The sequence below is a fragment of the Fringilla coelebs genome, assembly GCF_963513975.1.
Source record: "Fringilla coelebs genome assembly, chromosome: 39".
Lineage (NCBI taxonomy): Eukaryota > Metazoa > Chordata > Aves > Passeriformes > Fringillidae > Fringilla > Fringilla coelebs.
The window spans coordinates 94,026-112,703 of NC_140065.1; the positions used below are offsets into that span (position 1 = coordinate 94,026).

Below are 18,678 nucleotides of genomic sequence, written 5' to 3' on the forward strand. Positions count from 1 at the left end.
TCTGACCCTGATCCCAGCCAGGTGAGCCCTGGCCCCACACCTGCACAGGTGAGCCCCAAATCTGACCCTGATCCTGGACAGGTGAGGGCACACCTGGGCAGGTGAGCCCTGACCTCACACCTGGGCAAAGCTGACCCTGATCCCAGCCAGGTGAGCCCTGTCCTCATCCCTGGGCAGGTGAGCCCTAAATCTGACCCTGATCCCGGCCAGGTGAGGTCACACCTGGGCAGGTGAGCCCTGACCTCACACCTGGGCAAATCTGACTCTGATCCCAGCCAGGTGAGCCCCAAATCTGACCCCACACCTGGACAGGTGAGCCCCAAATCTGACCCTGATCCTGGACAGGTGAGGGCACACCTGGGCAGGTGAGCCCCAAATGTGACCCTGATCCCAGCCAGGTGAGCCCCAAATCTGGCCCTGATCCTGGGCAGGTGAGCCCCAAATCTGACCCCACACCTGGGCAGGTGAGCCCTGGCCCCACACCTGGGCAGGTGAGCCCCAAATCTGACCCCACACCTGGGCAGGTGAGCCCTGACCCCACACCTGGGCAGGTGAGCCCCAAATCTGACCCTGATCCTGGACAGGTGAGCCCCAAATCTGACCCCACACCTGGGCAGGTGAGCCCAAAATCTGACCCTGATCCTGGACAGGTGAGGTCACACCTGGGCAGGTGAGCCCCAAATCTGACCCCACACCTGGGCAGGTGAGCCCTGACCTCACACCTGGGCAGGTGAGCCCCAAATGTGACCCTGATCCTGCACAGGTGAGCCCCAAATCTGACCCTGATCCCGGACAGGTGAGCCCCAAATCTGACCCTGATCCTGGACAGGTGAGCCCTGGCCCCACACCTGGGCAGGTGAGCCCCAAATGTGACCCTGATCCCAGCCAGGTGAGCCCCAAATCTGGCCCTGATCCTGGACAGGTGAGGTCACACCTGGGCAGGTGAGCCCCAAATCTGACCCTGATCCCAGCCAGGTGAGCCCTGACCCCACAGATGGGCAGGTGAGCCCAAAATCTGACCCCACACCTGGGCAGGTGAGCCCCAAATCCTGACCCTGATCCTGGACAGGTAACCCCACACCTGGGCAGGTGAGCCCTGACCCCCCTCAGCTGGGGGAGAATCAGGTGATGCCCCAGGTGTGCTCCAGGTGTGACCCAAATATCTCAATCCACCCCCAGGCGTGATCCAGGTGTGCTCCAGGTGTGCTCCAGATGTGCTCCAGGTGTCCCAATCCACCCCCAGGTGTGACCCAGGTGTCCCAGTGTCCCCCCAGGTGTGCCCCAGATATCCCAGGTGTGCCCCCACGTGGATCTCAGTTGTGCTCCAGGTATCCCAATTTCTGCACAGGTGTCCCCAGGTGTACCCCAGGTGTGTCCCCATCCTCCCAGGTGTCCCCCAGGTGTCTCAGATGTACCCCCAGGTGTGTCCCAGACATCCCCCGCTGTCCCCAGGTGTGCCCCCATGCCCCCCAGGTGTCCCCCCAGGTGTCTCAGGTGTGTCCCCAGGTGTGTCTCCATCCCCCCCAGGTGTCCCAAGGTGTCTCCAGGTGTGTCCCCATCCCCCCAGGTGCGCTCCAGGTGTCTCAGGTGTACCCCAGGTGTGTCCCCAGGTGTGTCCCTGACACCCCTGCTGTCCCCAGCTATGTCCCCAGGTGTGTCCCCGCTGTCCCCAGGTGTGTCTCCATCCCCCCAGGTGTGTCCCCATCCCCCCCAGCTGTCCCCGCTGTCCCCCAGGTGTCTCAGGTGTACCCTGGGAATGTCCCCAGGTGTGTCCCCGCTGTCCCCAGGTGTGTCCCAGGTGTGTCCCCCTCCCCCCAGGTGTGTCCCCATCCCCCCCAGGTGTACCCCCAGGTGTCCCCCAGGTGTCTCAGGTGTATCCCTGCTGTCCCCAGGTGTGTCCCCATCCCCCCCAGGTGTCCCCCAGGTGTCTCAGGTGTATCCCTGCTGTCCCCAGGTGTGTCCCCGCTGTCCCCAGGTGTGTCCCCATCCCCCCCCAGGTGTGTCTCCATCCCCCCAGGTGTGTCTCCATCCCCCCAGGTGTGTCCCTATCCCCCCAGGTGTCCCCCCAGGTGTGCCAGGTGTATCCCTGCTGTCCCCAGGTGTGTCCCCGCTGTCCCCAGGTGTGTCCCAGGTGTGTCCCCCCACCCCAAGCGGGTCAATCCCGGTGACTCAGAGGATTTGGGGGGTGGGTGGAGCCTCCCCAGCCTCACCTGGGCCCCTCCCCCCTCACCTGGGCTATTTAAGGTGGCCCCGGGTCCCTCCTGTCCCCTCCTGTCCCCACCTGGGCTCACCTGTCCCCACCTGGGCTCACCTGGCCCCACCTGGGCTCACCTGGCCCCACCTGGGCTCACCTGGCCCCGATGGCTCCGCCCGGGCCCCGCCGGCCCCCGGTGCTGCTGCTGCTGCTGGGTGAGACTGGGATGGACTGGGATGGACTGGGGGGAACTGGGATGGACTGGGGGGAACTGGGATGAACTGGGATGGAGATATGGGGAACCGGGATGAACTGGGAATGGACTGGGGGGGACTGGGAGGGACTGGGATGGACTGGGATGGACTGGGGGGGACTGGGATAGACTGGGATGGACTGGGAGGGACTGGGAGGGACTGGGAATGGACTGGGAATGAAACTGGGATGGACTGGGAATGGACTGGGATAGACTGGGATGGAACTGGGATGAACTGGGGGGGACTGGGAGTGGACTGGGGGAGACTGGGAATGGAACTGGGACAGAGATATGGGGAACTGGGATGGACTGGGAGGGACTGGGGGGGAACTGGGATGGACTGGGGGGGAACTGGGATAGACTGGGAATGGAACTGGGACGGAGATATGGGGAACTGGGATGGACTGGGATGGACTGGGAATGGAACTGGGGGGCACTGGGATGGACTGGGATGGACTGGGGGGGAACTGGGATGGACTGGGATGGACTGGGGGGGAACTGGGATGGACTGGGAATGGAACTGGGGGGCACTGGGATGGACTGGGATGGACTGGGGGGGAACTGGGATGGACTGGGATGGACTGGGGGGCACTGGGATGGACTGGGATGGACTGGGGGGAACTGGGATGAACTGGGATGGAGATATGGGGAACCGGGATGAACTGGGAATGGACTGGGGGGGACTGGGAGGGACTGGGATGGGAACTGGGGGGGACAGGGATGGACTGGGGGGGACTGGGATGGACTGGGGGGACTGGGAGAGACTTAGAGAGACTGGGATGGACTGGGAATGGAACTGGGACGGACTGGGATGGAACTGGGATGAACTGGGGGGGACTGGGAATGGACTGGGGGAGACTGGGAATGGAACTGGGACAGAGATATGGGGAACTGGGATGGGAACTGGGATGGACTGGGATGGAGATATGGGGAACTGGGATGGAACTGGGATGGACTGGGGGGGGACTGGGATGGACTGGGATGGACTGGGGGGGACTGGGATAGACTGGGATGGACTGGGAGGGACTGGGGGGGACTGGGAATGGACTGGGGGGGACTGGGATGGACTGGGATGGACTGGGGGGGACTGGGATGGACTGGGAATGAACAGTGATGGGAACTGGGATGGACTGGGATGGAGATATGGGGAACTGGGATGGAGACTGGGATTGAGACTGGGATGGACTGGGGTGGACTGGGAGTGAACTGGGATGGACTGGGGGGACTGGGAATGGAGATATGGAGAGCTGGGGTGGACTGGGATGAACTGGGAGGGAACTGGGATGGAGACTGGGATGGACTGGGAGGGAACTGGGAACGGGGACTGGGGATAAGGTCAGGGAGGGGAACTGGGACAGGAAATGGGAGGGACTGGGAGGAACTGGGAGGGACTGGGAATGACGGAGATGGAGCGATAGGGAATTTGGGATGAACTGGGATGGACTGGGAGCACTGGGAGGGACTGGGAATGATGGATACGGAATCTGGGAGGGGCTGTGGTGACTGGGATGAACTGGGATGAACTGGGATGAACTGGGAATTAACTGGGACAGGAACTGGGAGGGACTGGGAGGGACTGGGAGTGAGGGATACGGAATCTGGGAGGGGCTGCGGTGACTGGGATGGACTGGGATGAACTGGGCTGAACTCGGATGGACTGGGAGGGACTGGGATGGACTGGGATGGACTGGGAGGGACTGGGATGAACTGGGATGGACTGGGAGGGACTGGGACGGATTGGAATGAACTGGGATGAACTGAGAGGGACTGGGATGGACTGGGAGGGACTGGGATAGACTGGGAGGGACTGGGATGGACTGGGAGGGACTGGGAGGGACTGGGATGGACTGGGAGGGACTGGGATGGGACTGGGATGGACTGGGAGAGACTGGGATGAACTGGGATGGACTGGGATGGGACCTGGGATGGACTGGGAGGGACTGGGATGGACTGGGTTGAACTGGGAGGGACTGGGATGGACTGGGATGGGACTGGGATGGACTGGGATGAACTGGGCTGAACTGGGATGGACTGGGATGAACTGGGATGGACTGGGATGGACTGGGAGGGACTGGAATGAACTGGGATGGACTGGGATGGACTGGGAGGGACTGGAATGAACTGGGATGGACTGGGATGAGCTGGGATGAACTGGGCTGAACTGGGATGGACTGGGAGGGACTGGGACGGATTGGAATGAACTAGGATGAACTGGGAGGGACTGGGATGGACTGGGATGGACTGGGATGAACTGGGATGGACTGGGATGGACTGGGAGGGACTGGGATGAACTGGAATGAACTGGGATGAACTGGGAACGACTAATACAGAACATGGGACAGACTGGGCCGGGAACTGGTCCAAACTGGTCCAAACTGGTCCGTGCTGGCTCCCCCTGAACCCTCCCCTCCCCCCAGGCACCGCCGTGCTCTGCGCCCGCCCCGGTTCCGGTTCCGGTTCCGGTTCCGGGTCTGATCCCGGATCCCTGGCGCCGCTGACGGCCGGGGTGGATCCCTGCAAGGATCCGCTGGGGCTGCTCAGCCCCCAGCTGGGATCGGGATCGTCGGGATCCTCGTCGGGATCATCGGGATCGGGATCCCCCGAGTGCCCCGGGGGCCGACCCGGACACGGCGGATCGGGATCGGCTTCGGGATCATCGGGATCAGCCGGGAGCGCGGGATCCTACGGGGGAAATGCGGGATCCTACGGGGGATCGGGATCCTCCGGAAATTCGGGATCTTACGGGGGAAATTCGGGATCCTATGGAGGGAATTCGGGATCCTCTGGAAGTTCGGGATCCTATGGAGGAAGTTCAGGATCCTATGGAAGCTCAGGATCCTATGGAGGGAATTCGGGATCTTATGGGGGAAATTCGGGATCCTACGGAGGGAATTCGGGATCCCATGGAAATTCGGGATCCTACGGGGGAAATTCGGGATCTTACGGATTGGGATCCTCTGGGAATTCGGGATCTTACGGGGGATCGGGATCCTACGGGGGAAATTCGGGATCCTACGGAGGGAATTCGGGATCCTACGGATCGGGATCCGGCTCGGGCTCCTACGGATCCGGATCCGGCCGACCTGGATCCGGATCGGGCAGACCCGGATCTGGATCAGGCAGACCCGGATCTGGATCTGGATCAGGATCGGGCAGACCCGGATCCCAGGGAGAAATAGGATCAGGAAAACCCGGATCTGGATCAGGCAGGCCTGGATCCCAAGGGGGAGGCGGATCCGGATCGGGAAGACCCGGATCTGGATCAGGGAGACCCGGATCCGGATCGGGCAGGCCCGGATCCCAGGGGGGAGGCGGATCCGGCTCCTACGGGGGATCCTCGGGATCCTACGGGGATGAGGTGGGATCCTACGGAGGGTCCGGATCTTATGGGGGATCCTCGGGATCTTATGGGGGATCCTCGGGATCATATGGGGGATCCTCGGGATCCTATGGGGGATCGGGATCGCAGGGCAGACCGGGATCCTACGGGGGCAGACCGGGATCCTACGGGGGATTGGGATCTTATGGGGGATCCTCGGGATCCTATGGGGGATCCTCAGGATCTTATGGGGGATCCCAGGGCAGACCAGGATCCTATGGGGGCAGACCGGGATCCTATGGGGGATTGGGATCCCATGGGGGTGGTCCGGGATCCTATGGAGGGTCGGGATCCTATGGGGGTGGATCGGGATCCCAGGGCAGACCAGGATCTTATGGGGGATTGGGATCCTATGGGGGATCCTCAGGATCTTATGGGGGATCCCAGGGCAGACCAGGATCCTATGGTGGCAGACCAGGATCCTATGGGGGATTGGGATCTTATGGGGGATCCTCGGGATCCTATGGGGGATCAGGGTCCCAGGGCAGGCCGGGATCCTATGGGGGTGGCTCAGGATCCTATGGGGGATCCTCAGGATCTTATGGGGGATCCCAGGTCAGACCAGGATCGTATGGAGGCAGACCGGGATCCTATGGAGGATTGGGATCTTATGGGGGATCCTCAGGATCTTATGGGGGATCGGGATCGCAGGGCAGACCGGGATCCTATGGGGGATTGGGATCCTATGGGGGATCCTCGGGATCTTATGGGGGATCCTCGGGATCCTACGGGGGTGGATCAGGATCCCAGGGCAGACCGGGATCCTACGGGGGATTGGGATCCTATGGGGGATCCTCGGGATCTTATGGGGGATCCCAGGGCAGGCCAGGATCCTACGGGGGATTGGGATCTTATGGGGGATCCTCAGGATCCCAGGGCAGACCAGGATCCTACGGGGGACTGGGATCTTATGGGGGATCCTCAGGATCTTATGGGGGATCCTCGGGATCCTATGGGGGATCCTCGGGATCTTATGGGGGATCAGGATCCTACGGGGGTGGATCAGGATCTTATGGGGGATCCTCGGGATCCTACGGGGGTGGATCAGGATCCTACGGAGGGGATTGGGGATCCTTCGGAGGGGACTCGGGCTCCTTGGGGGGATCCGTGGGGGGATCCCGTCAGCGCCCCGGCTACAAGAACCCCGGGATCCCCTTCGTGCCGGGGCTGCGCCACCCCGCCCGCATCGGGGGGCGCTTCCCCATCCGCCGGGGGCCGGGATCCGCCCTGGGATCCACTCAGGGATCCGGACAGGGGTACGGACAAGGATCTGGTCAGGGATACAGCCAAGGGTACGGACAGGGGTACGGACAGGGATACGGACAGGGGTACGGACAGGGATCCGGTCAGGGATACAGCCAGGGGTACGGACAGGGATCTGGACAGGGGTACGGACAGGGGTACGGACAGGGATCTGGACAGGGGTACGGACAGGGATCCGGTCAGGGATCCAGGCAGGGATCTGCCCTGGAATCCGCCCAGGGATCCTCCCAGGGATCCAGGGCCGAGCCCGAGCCGGGATCCAGCTCTGGGGAGGGGGATGGGTGTGGGGGGTGCCGGAAATAGGGGAGGGGTCCCGGCGGATCCCGAAGGATCCGGAAGGATTCCAAAGGATCCCGAAGGATTCCAAAGGATCCCGAAGGATTCCAAAGGATCCGAGCCGGGATCCAGGGATGGGGGGGGATGGGTGCAGGGAGTGCCGGAAATAGGGGAGGGGTCCCGGTGGATCCCGAAGGATCCGGAAGGATTCCAAAGGATCCCGAAGGATCCGAGCTGGGATCCAGGGATGGGGATGGGTGTGGGAGGTGCCGGAAATAGGGGAGGGGTCTCGGTGGATCCCAGAGGGTCCCGGCGGGTCACGAAGGATCCGGAAGGATTCCAAAGGATCCAGAAGGATTCCAAAGGATCCCGAAGGATCCGAGCCGGGATCCAGGGAGGGGGAGGGGTGTGGGGGGCGCTGGGGAGGGGTCCCGGTGGATCCCAGAGGGTCCCAGAGGGTCCCAGTGGGTCCCAAATAAAGTCTTGGATCCGTCCCCGGCCTCATCGCTGTCCCCAAATGTGGTGGGGGACTGGGGGGACTGGGGATACTGGGAACACTGGGATGGGGATACTGGGGATATTGGGGATACTGGGATGGGATACTGGGGATACTGGGATGGGGATACTGGGGATACTGGGATGGGATACTGAGGGTACTGGGAATACTGGGATGGGGACACTGGGATGGGGATAGTGAGGATACTGGGAACACTGGGAATACTGGGAATACTGGGATGGGGATACTGGGGATACTGGGAATACTGGGGATACTGGGAACACTGGGATGGGATACTGGGGATACTGGGATGGGATACTGAGGATACTGGGGATACTGGGGATACTGGGATGGGGATACCGGGAATACTGGGGATACTGGGATGGGGATACTGGGATGGGATACTGAGGATACTGGGAATACTGGGATGGGGATACTGGGATGGGATATTGAGGATACTGGAGATACTGGGAATACTGGGATGGGGATACTGGGATGGGATATTGAGGATACTGGGGATACTGGGACGGGATACTGAGGATACTGGGGATACTGGGATGGGGATACTGGGAATACTGGGAACAGTGGGATGGGATACTGGGGATACTGGGGATACTGGGATGGGGACACTGGGGATACTGGGACAGGGACACTGGGGATACTGGGAATACTGGGACCACCCTCTGCCCCATCCCCCGCCCCCAAACCAGCGCTCCCAGTCCGGCCCCGCCCCCCAAACCAGCGCTCCCAGTCTGGCCCCGCCCCCAAACCAGTGCACCCAGTCCGGCCCCACCCCCAAACCAGCGCTCCCAGTGCTCCCAGTCCGGCCGGTTCCAACCCCAAATTGGGGGGGACACACCTGGAACCGCCGGAATTTGGGGAGGGGACACACCTGGAACATTCCAATATATTTTTAGGGGGGGGTCACACCTGGATCATCCAAAATTTTGGGGGGGAGGGGGGGGAACACCCCTGGAAATTCCCAAATTTTTGGTGGGCTCACACCTGGATCATTCCAAGTTTTTTTTTTGGGGGGGGGGTCACACCTGGACTGTCCCAAATTTTGGGTCGGGGGGGGGGGGGGAGGGTCCCCAAAACCTCCCCCATCCCCCCCCCCCCCCCCCCCCCCCCCGGCGCAGGAAATGCCGGAACTGAGTCACGGCCCCTCCCCCACCCCCTCCCCCACCCCTGCCTGGGGGGACCCCTCGCCCCTCCCCCCCCCCCCGGAGGCTTTAAGAGCCCTCCCAGTGCTCCCAGTTTACTCCCAGTTTGCTCCCAGTGTGGCTCAGGAGGGACCGGGCAGGTACTGGGGGGACTGGGAATGAACTGGGGGGGACTGGGAATGGACTGGGGGGACTGGGAATGGACTGGGGGGGACTGGGAATGGACTGGGAGGGACTGGGAATTGACTGGGGGGGACTGGGGTGCAGTGGGAATGAACTGGGATGGACTGGGAGCGGACTGGGAGGGACTGGGGGGCACTGGAAGGGACTGGGAATGGACTGGGGGGACTGCGGATGAACTGGGGGGAACTGGGAGGGACTGGGAATGAACTGGGAGGCACTGGGAATCATTGGGACCAAACTTGGATGAACTGGGAATAAACTGGGGGGGACTGGGATGAACTGGGAATGAACTGGGACCAAACTGGGATGGACTGGGGGTCACTGGGAGGGCACTGGGAGTTACTGGGAATGAACTGGGGGTCACTGGGAATGAACTGGGGGTCACTGGGAATGAACTGGGGGTCACTGAGATGAACTGGGAATTAACTGGGGGTCACTGGGATGAACTGGGACCAAACTGGGATGAACTGGAGGGGACTGGGATGAACGGGGGGTCACTGGGATGAACTGGGATGAACTGGGGGTCACTGGGATGAACTGGGGGTCACTGGGATGAACTGGGGGTCACTGGGGGGTCACTGGGATGAACTGGGGGGTCACTGGGATGAACTGGGATGAACGGGGGGTCACTGGGATGAACTGGGATGAACTGGGGGTCACTGGGATGAACTGGGGGTCACTGGGATGAACTGGGATGAACTGGGGGTCACTGGGATGAACTGGGGGTCACTGGGATGAACTGGGATGAACTGGGGGTCACTGGGGGGGTCACTGGGAGGCACTGGGGGTCACTGAGAGGCACTGGGAAGAACTGGGGGTCACTGGGATGAACTGGGGGTCACTGGGATGAACTGGGGGTCACTGGGGGGTCACTGGGATGAACTGGGATGAACTGGGGGTCACTGGGGGGGTCACTGGCGCTCACCGCCGCCCCTCCCCCCCCCAGCCATGGCCGACCGCCGCCGCCCCTCCCCCCCCGGAGCCCCCCAGGGCTCCCCCAGCCCCTCCCCCCAGCCCCTCCCCCCCCCGGGGCTCCCCCTCGCGCCGTGGCCGCCCCTGCCCGTCTGGCCCGGAGGCGACAGCGGCGACAGTCGCGATAGAGGCGGCGATAGCGGCGATAGAGGCGGCGACAGCGGCGATACCGGAGGACATATCGGCGACAGAGGCGGCGACAAGGACAAGGCCACGCCCCCCGCGACAGCGGCGACAGGGGGGAGGGGCGGCACCCAGTGACACCCCCGGGTGTCCCCGAGGGGTGGCACCGCTCGCCTGTGTCAATAAACGTCCCCAAAAAGCGGCGCCGCTGTCGCGACATGGCCCCGTCTTCTCTCACCGATTTTTTGATGATTTTCTGACCGATTTTTGGGCCACTTCGTGACCGTTTGTCGCGATTTAAAGCCCTTTCATGACCGTTTCCCACGATTTTTAACCGTTTTTCCCCATTTTTAAACCGTTTTTCCCCATTTTTTAACCACTTTTCCCCATTTTCCCGCCCTTTCCCCTCACGGCCCCGTCACCATGGCAACACCGCCGCGCCGTCGCTCTCAGTGACGTCACGCGGTCCTCCCGCATCCCAGAATCCCCCGCGGCCGTGAGGGGAAGGGGGGGTCCGCCTGTATCCCAGAATCCCCCGCGGCCGTGAGGGGAAGGGGGGGTCCGCCTGTATCCCAGAATCCCCCGCGGCCGTGAGGGGAAGGGGGGGTCCGCCTGTATCCCACAATCCCCCGCGGCCGTGAGGGGAAGGGGGGGTCCGCCTGTGTCCCACAATGCCCCGCGCGCGCCCCCTCCGTCCCTCCCGCCGCCGCCCGCTCGCTGCCCCGGGCCCGAGGCTCAGCCGGTACCGGAGGGGGATGAAGGGGACGAGCAAGGCCCCGGGAGGGGGGTTGGGGAGGTGGGGGAGGGGAAAGGGAAGCGGTGGTTTGGTGGGGGGGGGGTTGGTGAGGGAGGGGGGGGGGCGGCCGCGCGCGGTGACGTCACGGCGCGGCCTTGGTTTCCCCTCCCCCCATCTCCTCACTCGGTGTTGGCGCCCCTCCCCCCCCCCCCCAATCTTTCTGCAGGTGCAGCCACGTGACTCCCGGAGCCTCCCCCACCCCCCCATCAGTGCTCCCAGTAACGCCCAGTAACCCCCCCAGTGCTCCCAGTAACTCCCGGTGACCCTCCCAGTGCTCCCAGTAACTCCCAGTAACTCCCAGTGAACCCCATCATCCCTTCCCAGTTACTCCCAGTACAGCTCGGTGACCCTCCCAGTGCTCCCAGTTGCTCCCAGTAACTCCCAGTGACCCCATCACCCCTTCCCAGTTACTCCCAGTAACCCCCCTAGTGCTCCCAGTTGTTCCCAGTAACTCCCAGTGACCCCCATCACTCTTTCCCAGTGCTCCCAGTTACTCCGAGTAACCCCCCCAGTGCTCCCAGTAACTCCCAGTGACCCTCCCAGTGCTCCCAGTAGCTCCCAGTGACCCCCATCACTCTTTCCCAGTGCTCCCAGTTACTCCCAGTAACTCCCAGTCCCCAAAACTCCCACTCCCAGTCCATCCCATTCCCCCCCAGTGCCCTCCCAGTGCCCTCCCAGTCCCTACAGCTCCATTCCCAGTCCCTCCCAGTCCCCATAACTGTACTCCCAGTCCCTCCCAGTCCCTTCCAGTCCCCATAACTGTACTCCCAGTCCCTCCCAGTCCCTCCCAGTCCCAATAACTCCACTCCCAGTGCCCCCCAGTCCATCCCAGTGCCCATAACTCCCCTCCCAGTCTTTCCCAGTCCCTCCCAGTCCCCATAACTGTACTCCCAGTCCCTCCCAATCCCTCCCAGTCCCTCCCAGTGCCCATAACTGTACTCCCAGTCCTTCCCAGTCCCTCCCAGTGCCTCCCAGTGCCCATCACTCCACTCCCAGTCCCTCCCAGTCCCTCCCAGTGCCCATAACTCCCCTCCCAGTCCCTCCCAGTCCCTCCCAGTGCCTATAACTGCTCTCCCAGTCCCTCCCAGTCCTCATAACTGTACTCCCAGTCCCTCCCAGTCCCTCCCAGTGCCCATAACTGTACTCCCAGTCCCTCCCAGTCCCTCCCAGTCCCTCTCAATCCCCTATAACTGTACTCCCAGTCCCTCCCAATCCCTCCCAGTCCCTCCCAGTCCCCATAACTGTACTCCCAGTCCCTCCCAGTGCCCATAACTCCCCTCCCAGTCCCTCCCAGTCCCCCCCCACTCCCTTCCAGTGCCCATAACTGTACTCCCAGTCCCCATAACTCCCCTCCCAGTTCCTCCCAGTCCCCATAACTCCATTCCCAGTCCCTCCCAGTCCCTCCCAGTCCCTCCCAGTGCCCATCACTCCACTCCCAGTCCATCCCAGTCCCTCCCAGTGCCCATAACTCCACTCCCAGTCCTTCCCAGTCCCTCCCAGTCCCCATAACTCCCCTCCCAGTCCCTCCCAGTGCCCATAACTCCCCTCCTAGTCCCTCCTAGTCCCCCCCAGTCCCTCCCAGTCCCTCCCAGTCCCTCCCAGTCCCCATAACTGTACTCCCAGTCCCTCCCAATCCCTCCCAGTCCCTCCCAATCCCTCCCAGTCCCTCCCAGTGCCCATAACTGCCCTCCCAGTCCCCATAACTGTACTCCCAGTCCCTCCCAGTCCCTATATCCTTGCTCCCAGTCCCTCCCAGTCCCTCCCAGTCCCCATAACTCCATTCCCAGTCCCTCCCAATCCCTCCCAGTCCCCATAACTGTACTCTCAGTCCCTCCCAGTCCCTCCCAGTCCCCATAACTGTACTCCCAGTCCCTCCCAATCCCTCCCATTCCCTCCCAGTCCCCATAACTCCCCTCCCAGTCCCTCCCAGTCCCTCCCAGTCCCCATAACTCCCCTCCCAGTCCCTCCCAGTCCCCGTAACTGTACTCCCAGTCCCTCCCAGTCCCCCCCCAGTGCCCCCCACCATGTCCTCCTGCGCCGAGCTGCTGCGTTTCCAGCTGCCGGGCCACGAGGCGGCGGCGCTGCGCTCGATGACGCGGCTGCGGGCGGAGGAGCGATTCTGCGACGTGACCATCGTGGCGCGCAGCCTGCGCTTCCGCGGCCACCGCGTCATCCTGGCCGCCTGCTCGCCCTTCCTGCGCGACCAGTTCCTGCTCAACCCCGCCGCCGAGCTGCGCGTCTCGCTGGCCCACAGCGCCCGCGTGCTGGCCGACCTGCTGCTCTCCTGCTACACCGGGGCGCTGGAATTCGCCGGAAGGGATTTGGTGAATTACCTGACGGCCGCCAGCTACCTGCAGATGGAGCACGTGGTGGAGAGGTGCAGGGGGGCGCTGGCGAGGTTCATCCAGCCGTCCCCCACCGCGCCGGTGCAGGTGCCGAAAGCGGAGGAGGATGAGGATGAGGAGGATGAGGAGGATGCGACGGATGTGTGTATCGTCAAGGTGGAGCCGGCCACGCGGCGGCGCGGGAGGAGGTGGCCGGCGGTGGCGGGCGGAGAGGCGGCGCAAGGGGCGGCCGGAGCGGGCGCGGCGGCGGCGGCGGCGCCGGACAACGCCACGGCGCAGCTGGGGGTGGTCAAGGCGTGCTACAGCTTGGCCGAGGATGCCGAGGGGGAAGGTTTGGTCATCTTCCCTGGAGGTGGTGGTAACAGCACCGTGGCCACCAGCGAGGAGCCGCCGGGCAGCCAAGGTGGTGTGGGTACGTCCACCACGGTTACACCCACGCCATCATCATCATCGTCATCGTCATCGTCGTCATCCCGGTGCGGGAAGTGCGGGGAGAGCTTCCAGGGCGTGGAGAAGTTGGTGTTCCACATGCGGGCGCAGCACTTCGTGTTCATGTGCCCGCGCTGCGGGAAGCAGTTCAACCACAGCAGCAACCTGAACCGGCACATGAACGTGCACCGGGGCGTCAAATCGCACGGCTGCGGCGTCTGCGGCAAGAGCTTCACGCAGAAATCCACGCTGCACGACCACCTGAACCTGCACAGCGGCGCCAGGCCCTACAGGTGCTCTTATTGTGATGTCAGGTTCGCCCACAAGCCGGCGATCCGGCGGCACCTGAAGGAGCAGCACGGCAAAACCACGGCGCAGAACGTTCTGGAAGCCGGAGGGGCCGAGGGAGGGGTGGTGATGCGTTGATGTTGGGGTGGGGGAGGGCCCGGCGTGGTGGGGGGTGGGGGTGGGGGAGCGAGGGGGGTGCTGGGTTCTCTCCCGGGTGAGGAGGGGGTGGAGGGGTGGGGGTGGAGGGAGGGGAGTGAGGGGTCAGGTGGTGGATGGTGAGGGGGTGACCACCTGGGGGATGGTGAGGAGGGGCGAGTGACCACTGAGTGACCGCCAGGGTGATGTGAAGTGACCACCAGAGTGGCACAAAGTGACCCCCAAAGCGGCCTAAAGTGACCCCCAAAGTTGTGGGGAGTGACCTCAGAATGGGGGGGAACGACCCCAAAGTGGAGGGGAGTGACCACTGGACACTGGACCCTGCTGGACACTGAGGGGGTGGCCACCTGGGGGATGGTGAGGAGGGGCGAGTGACCACCGAGTGACCACCAGGGTGGCACAAAGTGACCCCCAAAGTGATGGAGAGTGACCTCAGAATGGGGGGGAACGACCCCAGAGTGGTGGGGAGTGACCGCTGGACACTGGACCCTGCTGGACACTGAGGGGGTGACCACCTGGGGGATGGCAAGGAGGGCAAAGTGACCACTGAGTGACCACCAGGGTGATGTGAAGTGACCACCAGAGTGGCACAAAGTGACCCCCAAAGCGGCCTAAAGTGACCCCCAAAGTTGTGGGGAGTGACCTCAGAATGGGGGGGAACGACCCCAGAGTGGTGGGGAGTGACCACTGGACACTGGACCCTGCTGGACACCGAGGGGGTGGCCACAGGGGTGGTGGCAAGGAAGGTGAAGTGACCACCGAGTGACCACCAGGGTGGCGCAAAGTGACCCCCAAAGTGATGGAGAGTGACCTCAGAATGGGGGGGAACCACCCCAAAGTGGAGGGGAGTGACCCCAAAGTGGAGGGGAGTGACCCCAAAGTGTGGGGAGTGACCGCTGGACACTGGACCCTGCTGGACACTGAGGGGGTGACCACCTGGGGGATGGCGAGGAGGGGCAAAGTGACCACAAAGTGACCCCTAAAGTGGCTCAAAGTGACCCCAAAGTGGCTCAAAGTGACCCCAAAGTGGAGGGGAGTGACCGCTGGACACTGAATCCCTGCTGGACACTGAGGGGGTGGCCACCTGGGGGATGGCGAGGAGGGGTGAGTGACCACCGAGTGACCGCCAGGGTGGCACAAAGTGACCCCTAAAGAGGAGGAGAGTGACCTCAGAATGGGGGGGAACGACCCCAAAGTGGTGGGGAGTGACCACTGGACACTGAATCCCTGCTGGACACTGAGGGGGTGACCACCTGGGGGATGGCGAGGAGGGTGAAGTGACCACCAAGTGACCACCAGGGTGATGTGAAGTGACCACCAGAGTGGCACAAAGTGACCCCCAAAGTGATGGGGAGTGACCTCAGAATGGGGGGGAACGACCCCAAAGTGGAGAGGAGTGACCCCAAAGTGGAGGGGAGTGACCCCAAAGTGGTGGGGAGTGACCACTGGACACTGGACCCTGCTGGACATTTAGGGGGTGGCCACAGGGGTGGTGGCAAGGGGGCCAAAGTGACCACGAAGTGACCACCAGGGTGGCACAAAGTGACCCCCAAAGTGGCTCAAAGTGACCCCAAAGTGCTGGGGAGTGACCCCAAAGTGGTGGGGAGTGACCGCTGGACACTGAATCTGGGCTGGACACTGAGGGGGTGACCACTGGGGGATGGCAAGGAGGCCAAAGTGACCACGAAGTGACCACAAGAGTGGCACAAAGTGACCCCCAAAGTGACCCCAGAGTGGTGGGGAGTGACCGCTGGGCACTGGACCCTCCTGGACATCGAGGGAGTGACCACTGGGGTGGTGGCAAGGAGGCCAAAGTGACCCCAAAGTGGCTCAAAGTGACCACTGGACATCTGGACCCTGCTGGACACTGAGGGGTCACTACTGGCATGATGGTGAGGAGGCCAAAGTGACCACCAAGTGACCCTCAAAGTGACCACCAAGGGACCCTCAAAGTGACCCCAAAGTGGCTCAAGGTGACCCCAAAGTGACCCCAAAGTGACCCCTGGACATCTGGACCCTGCTGGACACTGAGGAGTGACCACAGGGGTGGTGGCAAGGAGGCCAAAGTGACCACGAAGTGACCACTAGAGTGGTGGGGAGTGACCACTGGACATCTGGACCCTGCTGGACATCGAGGGAGTGACCACTGGGGGATGGCAAGGAGGCCAAAGTGACCCCAAAGTGACCCCAAAATGGTCAAGAACGACCCCAAAATGATGGGGAATGACCCCAAAGTGGGGGGAAGTGACCACTGGACACTGGACCCTGCTGGACATCAAGGGAGTGACCACTGGGGTGATGGCAAGGAGGCCAAAGTGACCCCAAAGTGACCACAGAGTGACCCCAAAGCGGTGGGGAGTGACCACCGGACACTGGACCCTGCTGGACACTGAGGGAGTGACCACTGGGGTGGCAAGGAGGGCAAAGTGACCACAAAGTGACCACCGGACGCTGGGCCCTGCTGGACATCGAGGGAGTGACCACTGGGGTGGCCAAAGTGACCACAGAGTGACCCCAAAGTGATCAAGAACAACCCCAAAATGGTGGGGAATGACCCCAAAGTGACCACAGAGTGACCACAGAGTGACCACCGGACACTGGACCCTGCTGGACATCGAGGGAGTGACCACCGGGGTGGCGGCCAAAGTGACCCCAGAGTGACCCCGAAATTACCTAAAGTGACCCCAAAATGATGGAAAATGACCCCAAAATGATGAGAAATGACCCCAAAATGATGAGAAATGACCCCAAAATGATGGAAAATGACCCCAAAATGATGAGAAGTGACCCCAAAATGATGAGAAGTGACCCCTGGGTGACAAATTTTGGGGTCCTGGGGACACCTGAGTGACAAATTTTGGGGTCCTGGACCACCCAGGTGACAAATTTTGGGAGTCCCCATTTCAAATCCAGCTCAAAAAAACCCGAAAAAGGACAAAAATTTGGGGATTTTGGGCAAAAAAAAAAGGGGAAAAATTTTAATTTTTTTTTCGGGGGGGCTCCCCCCAAAATTTGGCCCCTGAGGGTAAATTTGGGGGTCCCAAGGCCTTGGTGGAAAATTTGGGGAATTTTTGGGGGTTTCCTCATGATTTTTTTAGGGGGGGTTCCCCCTGATTTTTTTGGGGGGTTTCCCCTGATTTTTGGGGTCCCCCTGATTTTTTTGAGGGGGTTCCCCCTGATTTTTTTGGGGTCCCCCTGATTTTTTGGGGGGGTTTTTTGTAGATTTTAGAATTTGGGGGGACCCCCCCCTTAGGTTGTAGTGAGGGGTGGGGGAGGGGAAATCGAGGGGTGGGGGAGGGGCGGGAGAATTTTAATAGGGGGGAGGGAAGGGACCCCAAAATTTGGGTTTTTTTTGGGGGGGGTTTAGAGGATAGAGAGGAGAAATTTTGGGGGTCCCTTTTTTTGGGGGGGGGGGGTTTGAGACTCTTTTGGGGTGGGGGAGGGGCGTGGGACCCCTCCCCTCCACCCAGATTTTTTTTTTTTAATTTTTTTTTGTAATAAACGGATTTTAAAGAAAAATTTAAAATGGATTTATGAATTTTTATGGATTTGTCATTGGGAATTTATTGATTTTGGGGGGATTTGCTGATTTTGGGGGATTTATTTATTTATTTTTATGATTTATTAATTTGGAGGGGGTTTGCTTATTTTGGGGGGCTTTTTTTGGGGAGGTTTTATTCAACTTATTGAGATTTTTCATTTTTGGGGGATTTATTCAATTATTTTTAGGATTTATTTTTTTGGGGAGGGGTTTGTTTATTTTGGGGGGATTTATCCCTTTTTGGGGGAGATTTTATTAATTTTTATACTTTATTTTTACTTATTCAAATTTTGGGGGATTTAATTTTGGTGATTAATTAATTTTTAGTGATTTATTAATTTTTTGGGATTTATTTATTTATTCCCGGATCCTCCAGAAAGTCTCAATGGGCGTGGCCTAAACAAGAATTAGGCGTGGCTTAACGCTATGGGCGTGGCTTCAGTGTACTGAAGGCGTGGCTTATTTAGTGGGCGGAGCCAATCCTACAGGACAAAGCGCCGCGCGGTGGGCGTGGCTTTACCCATATAAGGCGTGGCCACGCCCTTTCGCGCTGCGTGCTGACGTCACCGCGCGCGGCGCGCTCGGCGGCGATGGAGGCGGCGGGAGGCGCCGAGGTCTGAGGGGAGGCGGCACCGCGGCCGCTTTTTGGGGCAATTTCAGGCGATTTTGGGGTTATTTTGAGGGTTTTGAGAGGTTTTGGGGAGCCGGGGGGTGTCTGGGAGCGGGGGGAAGGGCGGGATCCGCTTGGGGGAGGGGCGCTCCCCTCACGGAGCGCTCTGCCCCTCCCCCTCCCCCTCAGGACCCTCCCGTCGGGACCCTCG

The 18,678-nt window shown here is 61.5% G+C and overlaps 2 protein-coding genes across 2 annotated transcripts in view; both read left to right on the top strand.

The window, feature by feature from the left end:
* Positions 1-11,351: 11,351 nt before the first annotated feature.
* Positions 11,352-14,298, top strand: ZBTB12 (zinc finger and BTB domain containing 12; the record flags this gene model as incomplete). The annotated part of the gene is made up of 1 exon (XM_084224514.1): positions 11,352-14,298. The coding sequence occupies exon 1, from the start codon at positions 13,123-13,125 to the stop codon at positions 14,296-14,298; it is 1,176 nt and encodes a 391-aa protein (XP_084080640.1). The 5' UTR covers positions 11,352-13,122.
* A 3,944-nt stretch (positions 14,299-18,242) lies between these two features.
* The window catches only part of LOC311164859 (histone-lysine N-methyltransferase EHMT2-like), a gene marked incomplete at both ends in the record, with an annotated part of 37,993 nt that continues 37,557 nt past the window's right edge, over positions 18,243-18,678 (top strand). Inside the window, 2 exons of the mRNA XM_084224494.1 lie at positions 18,243-18,248; positions 18,300-18,471. Coding sequence (XP_084080620.1) covers positions 18,243-18,248; positions 18,300-18,471 — 178 coding nt within the window. The remainder of the gene's footprint in view (positions 18,249-18,299; positions 18,472-18,678) is intronic.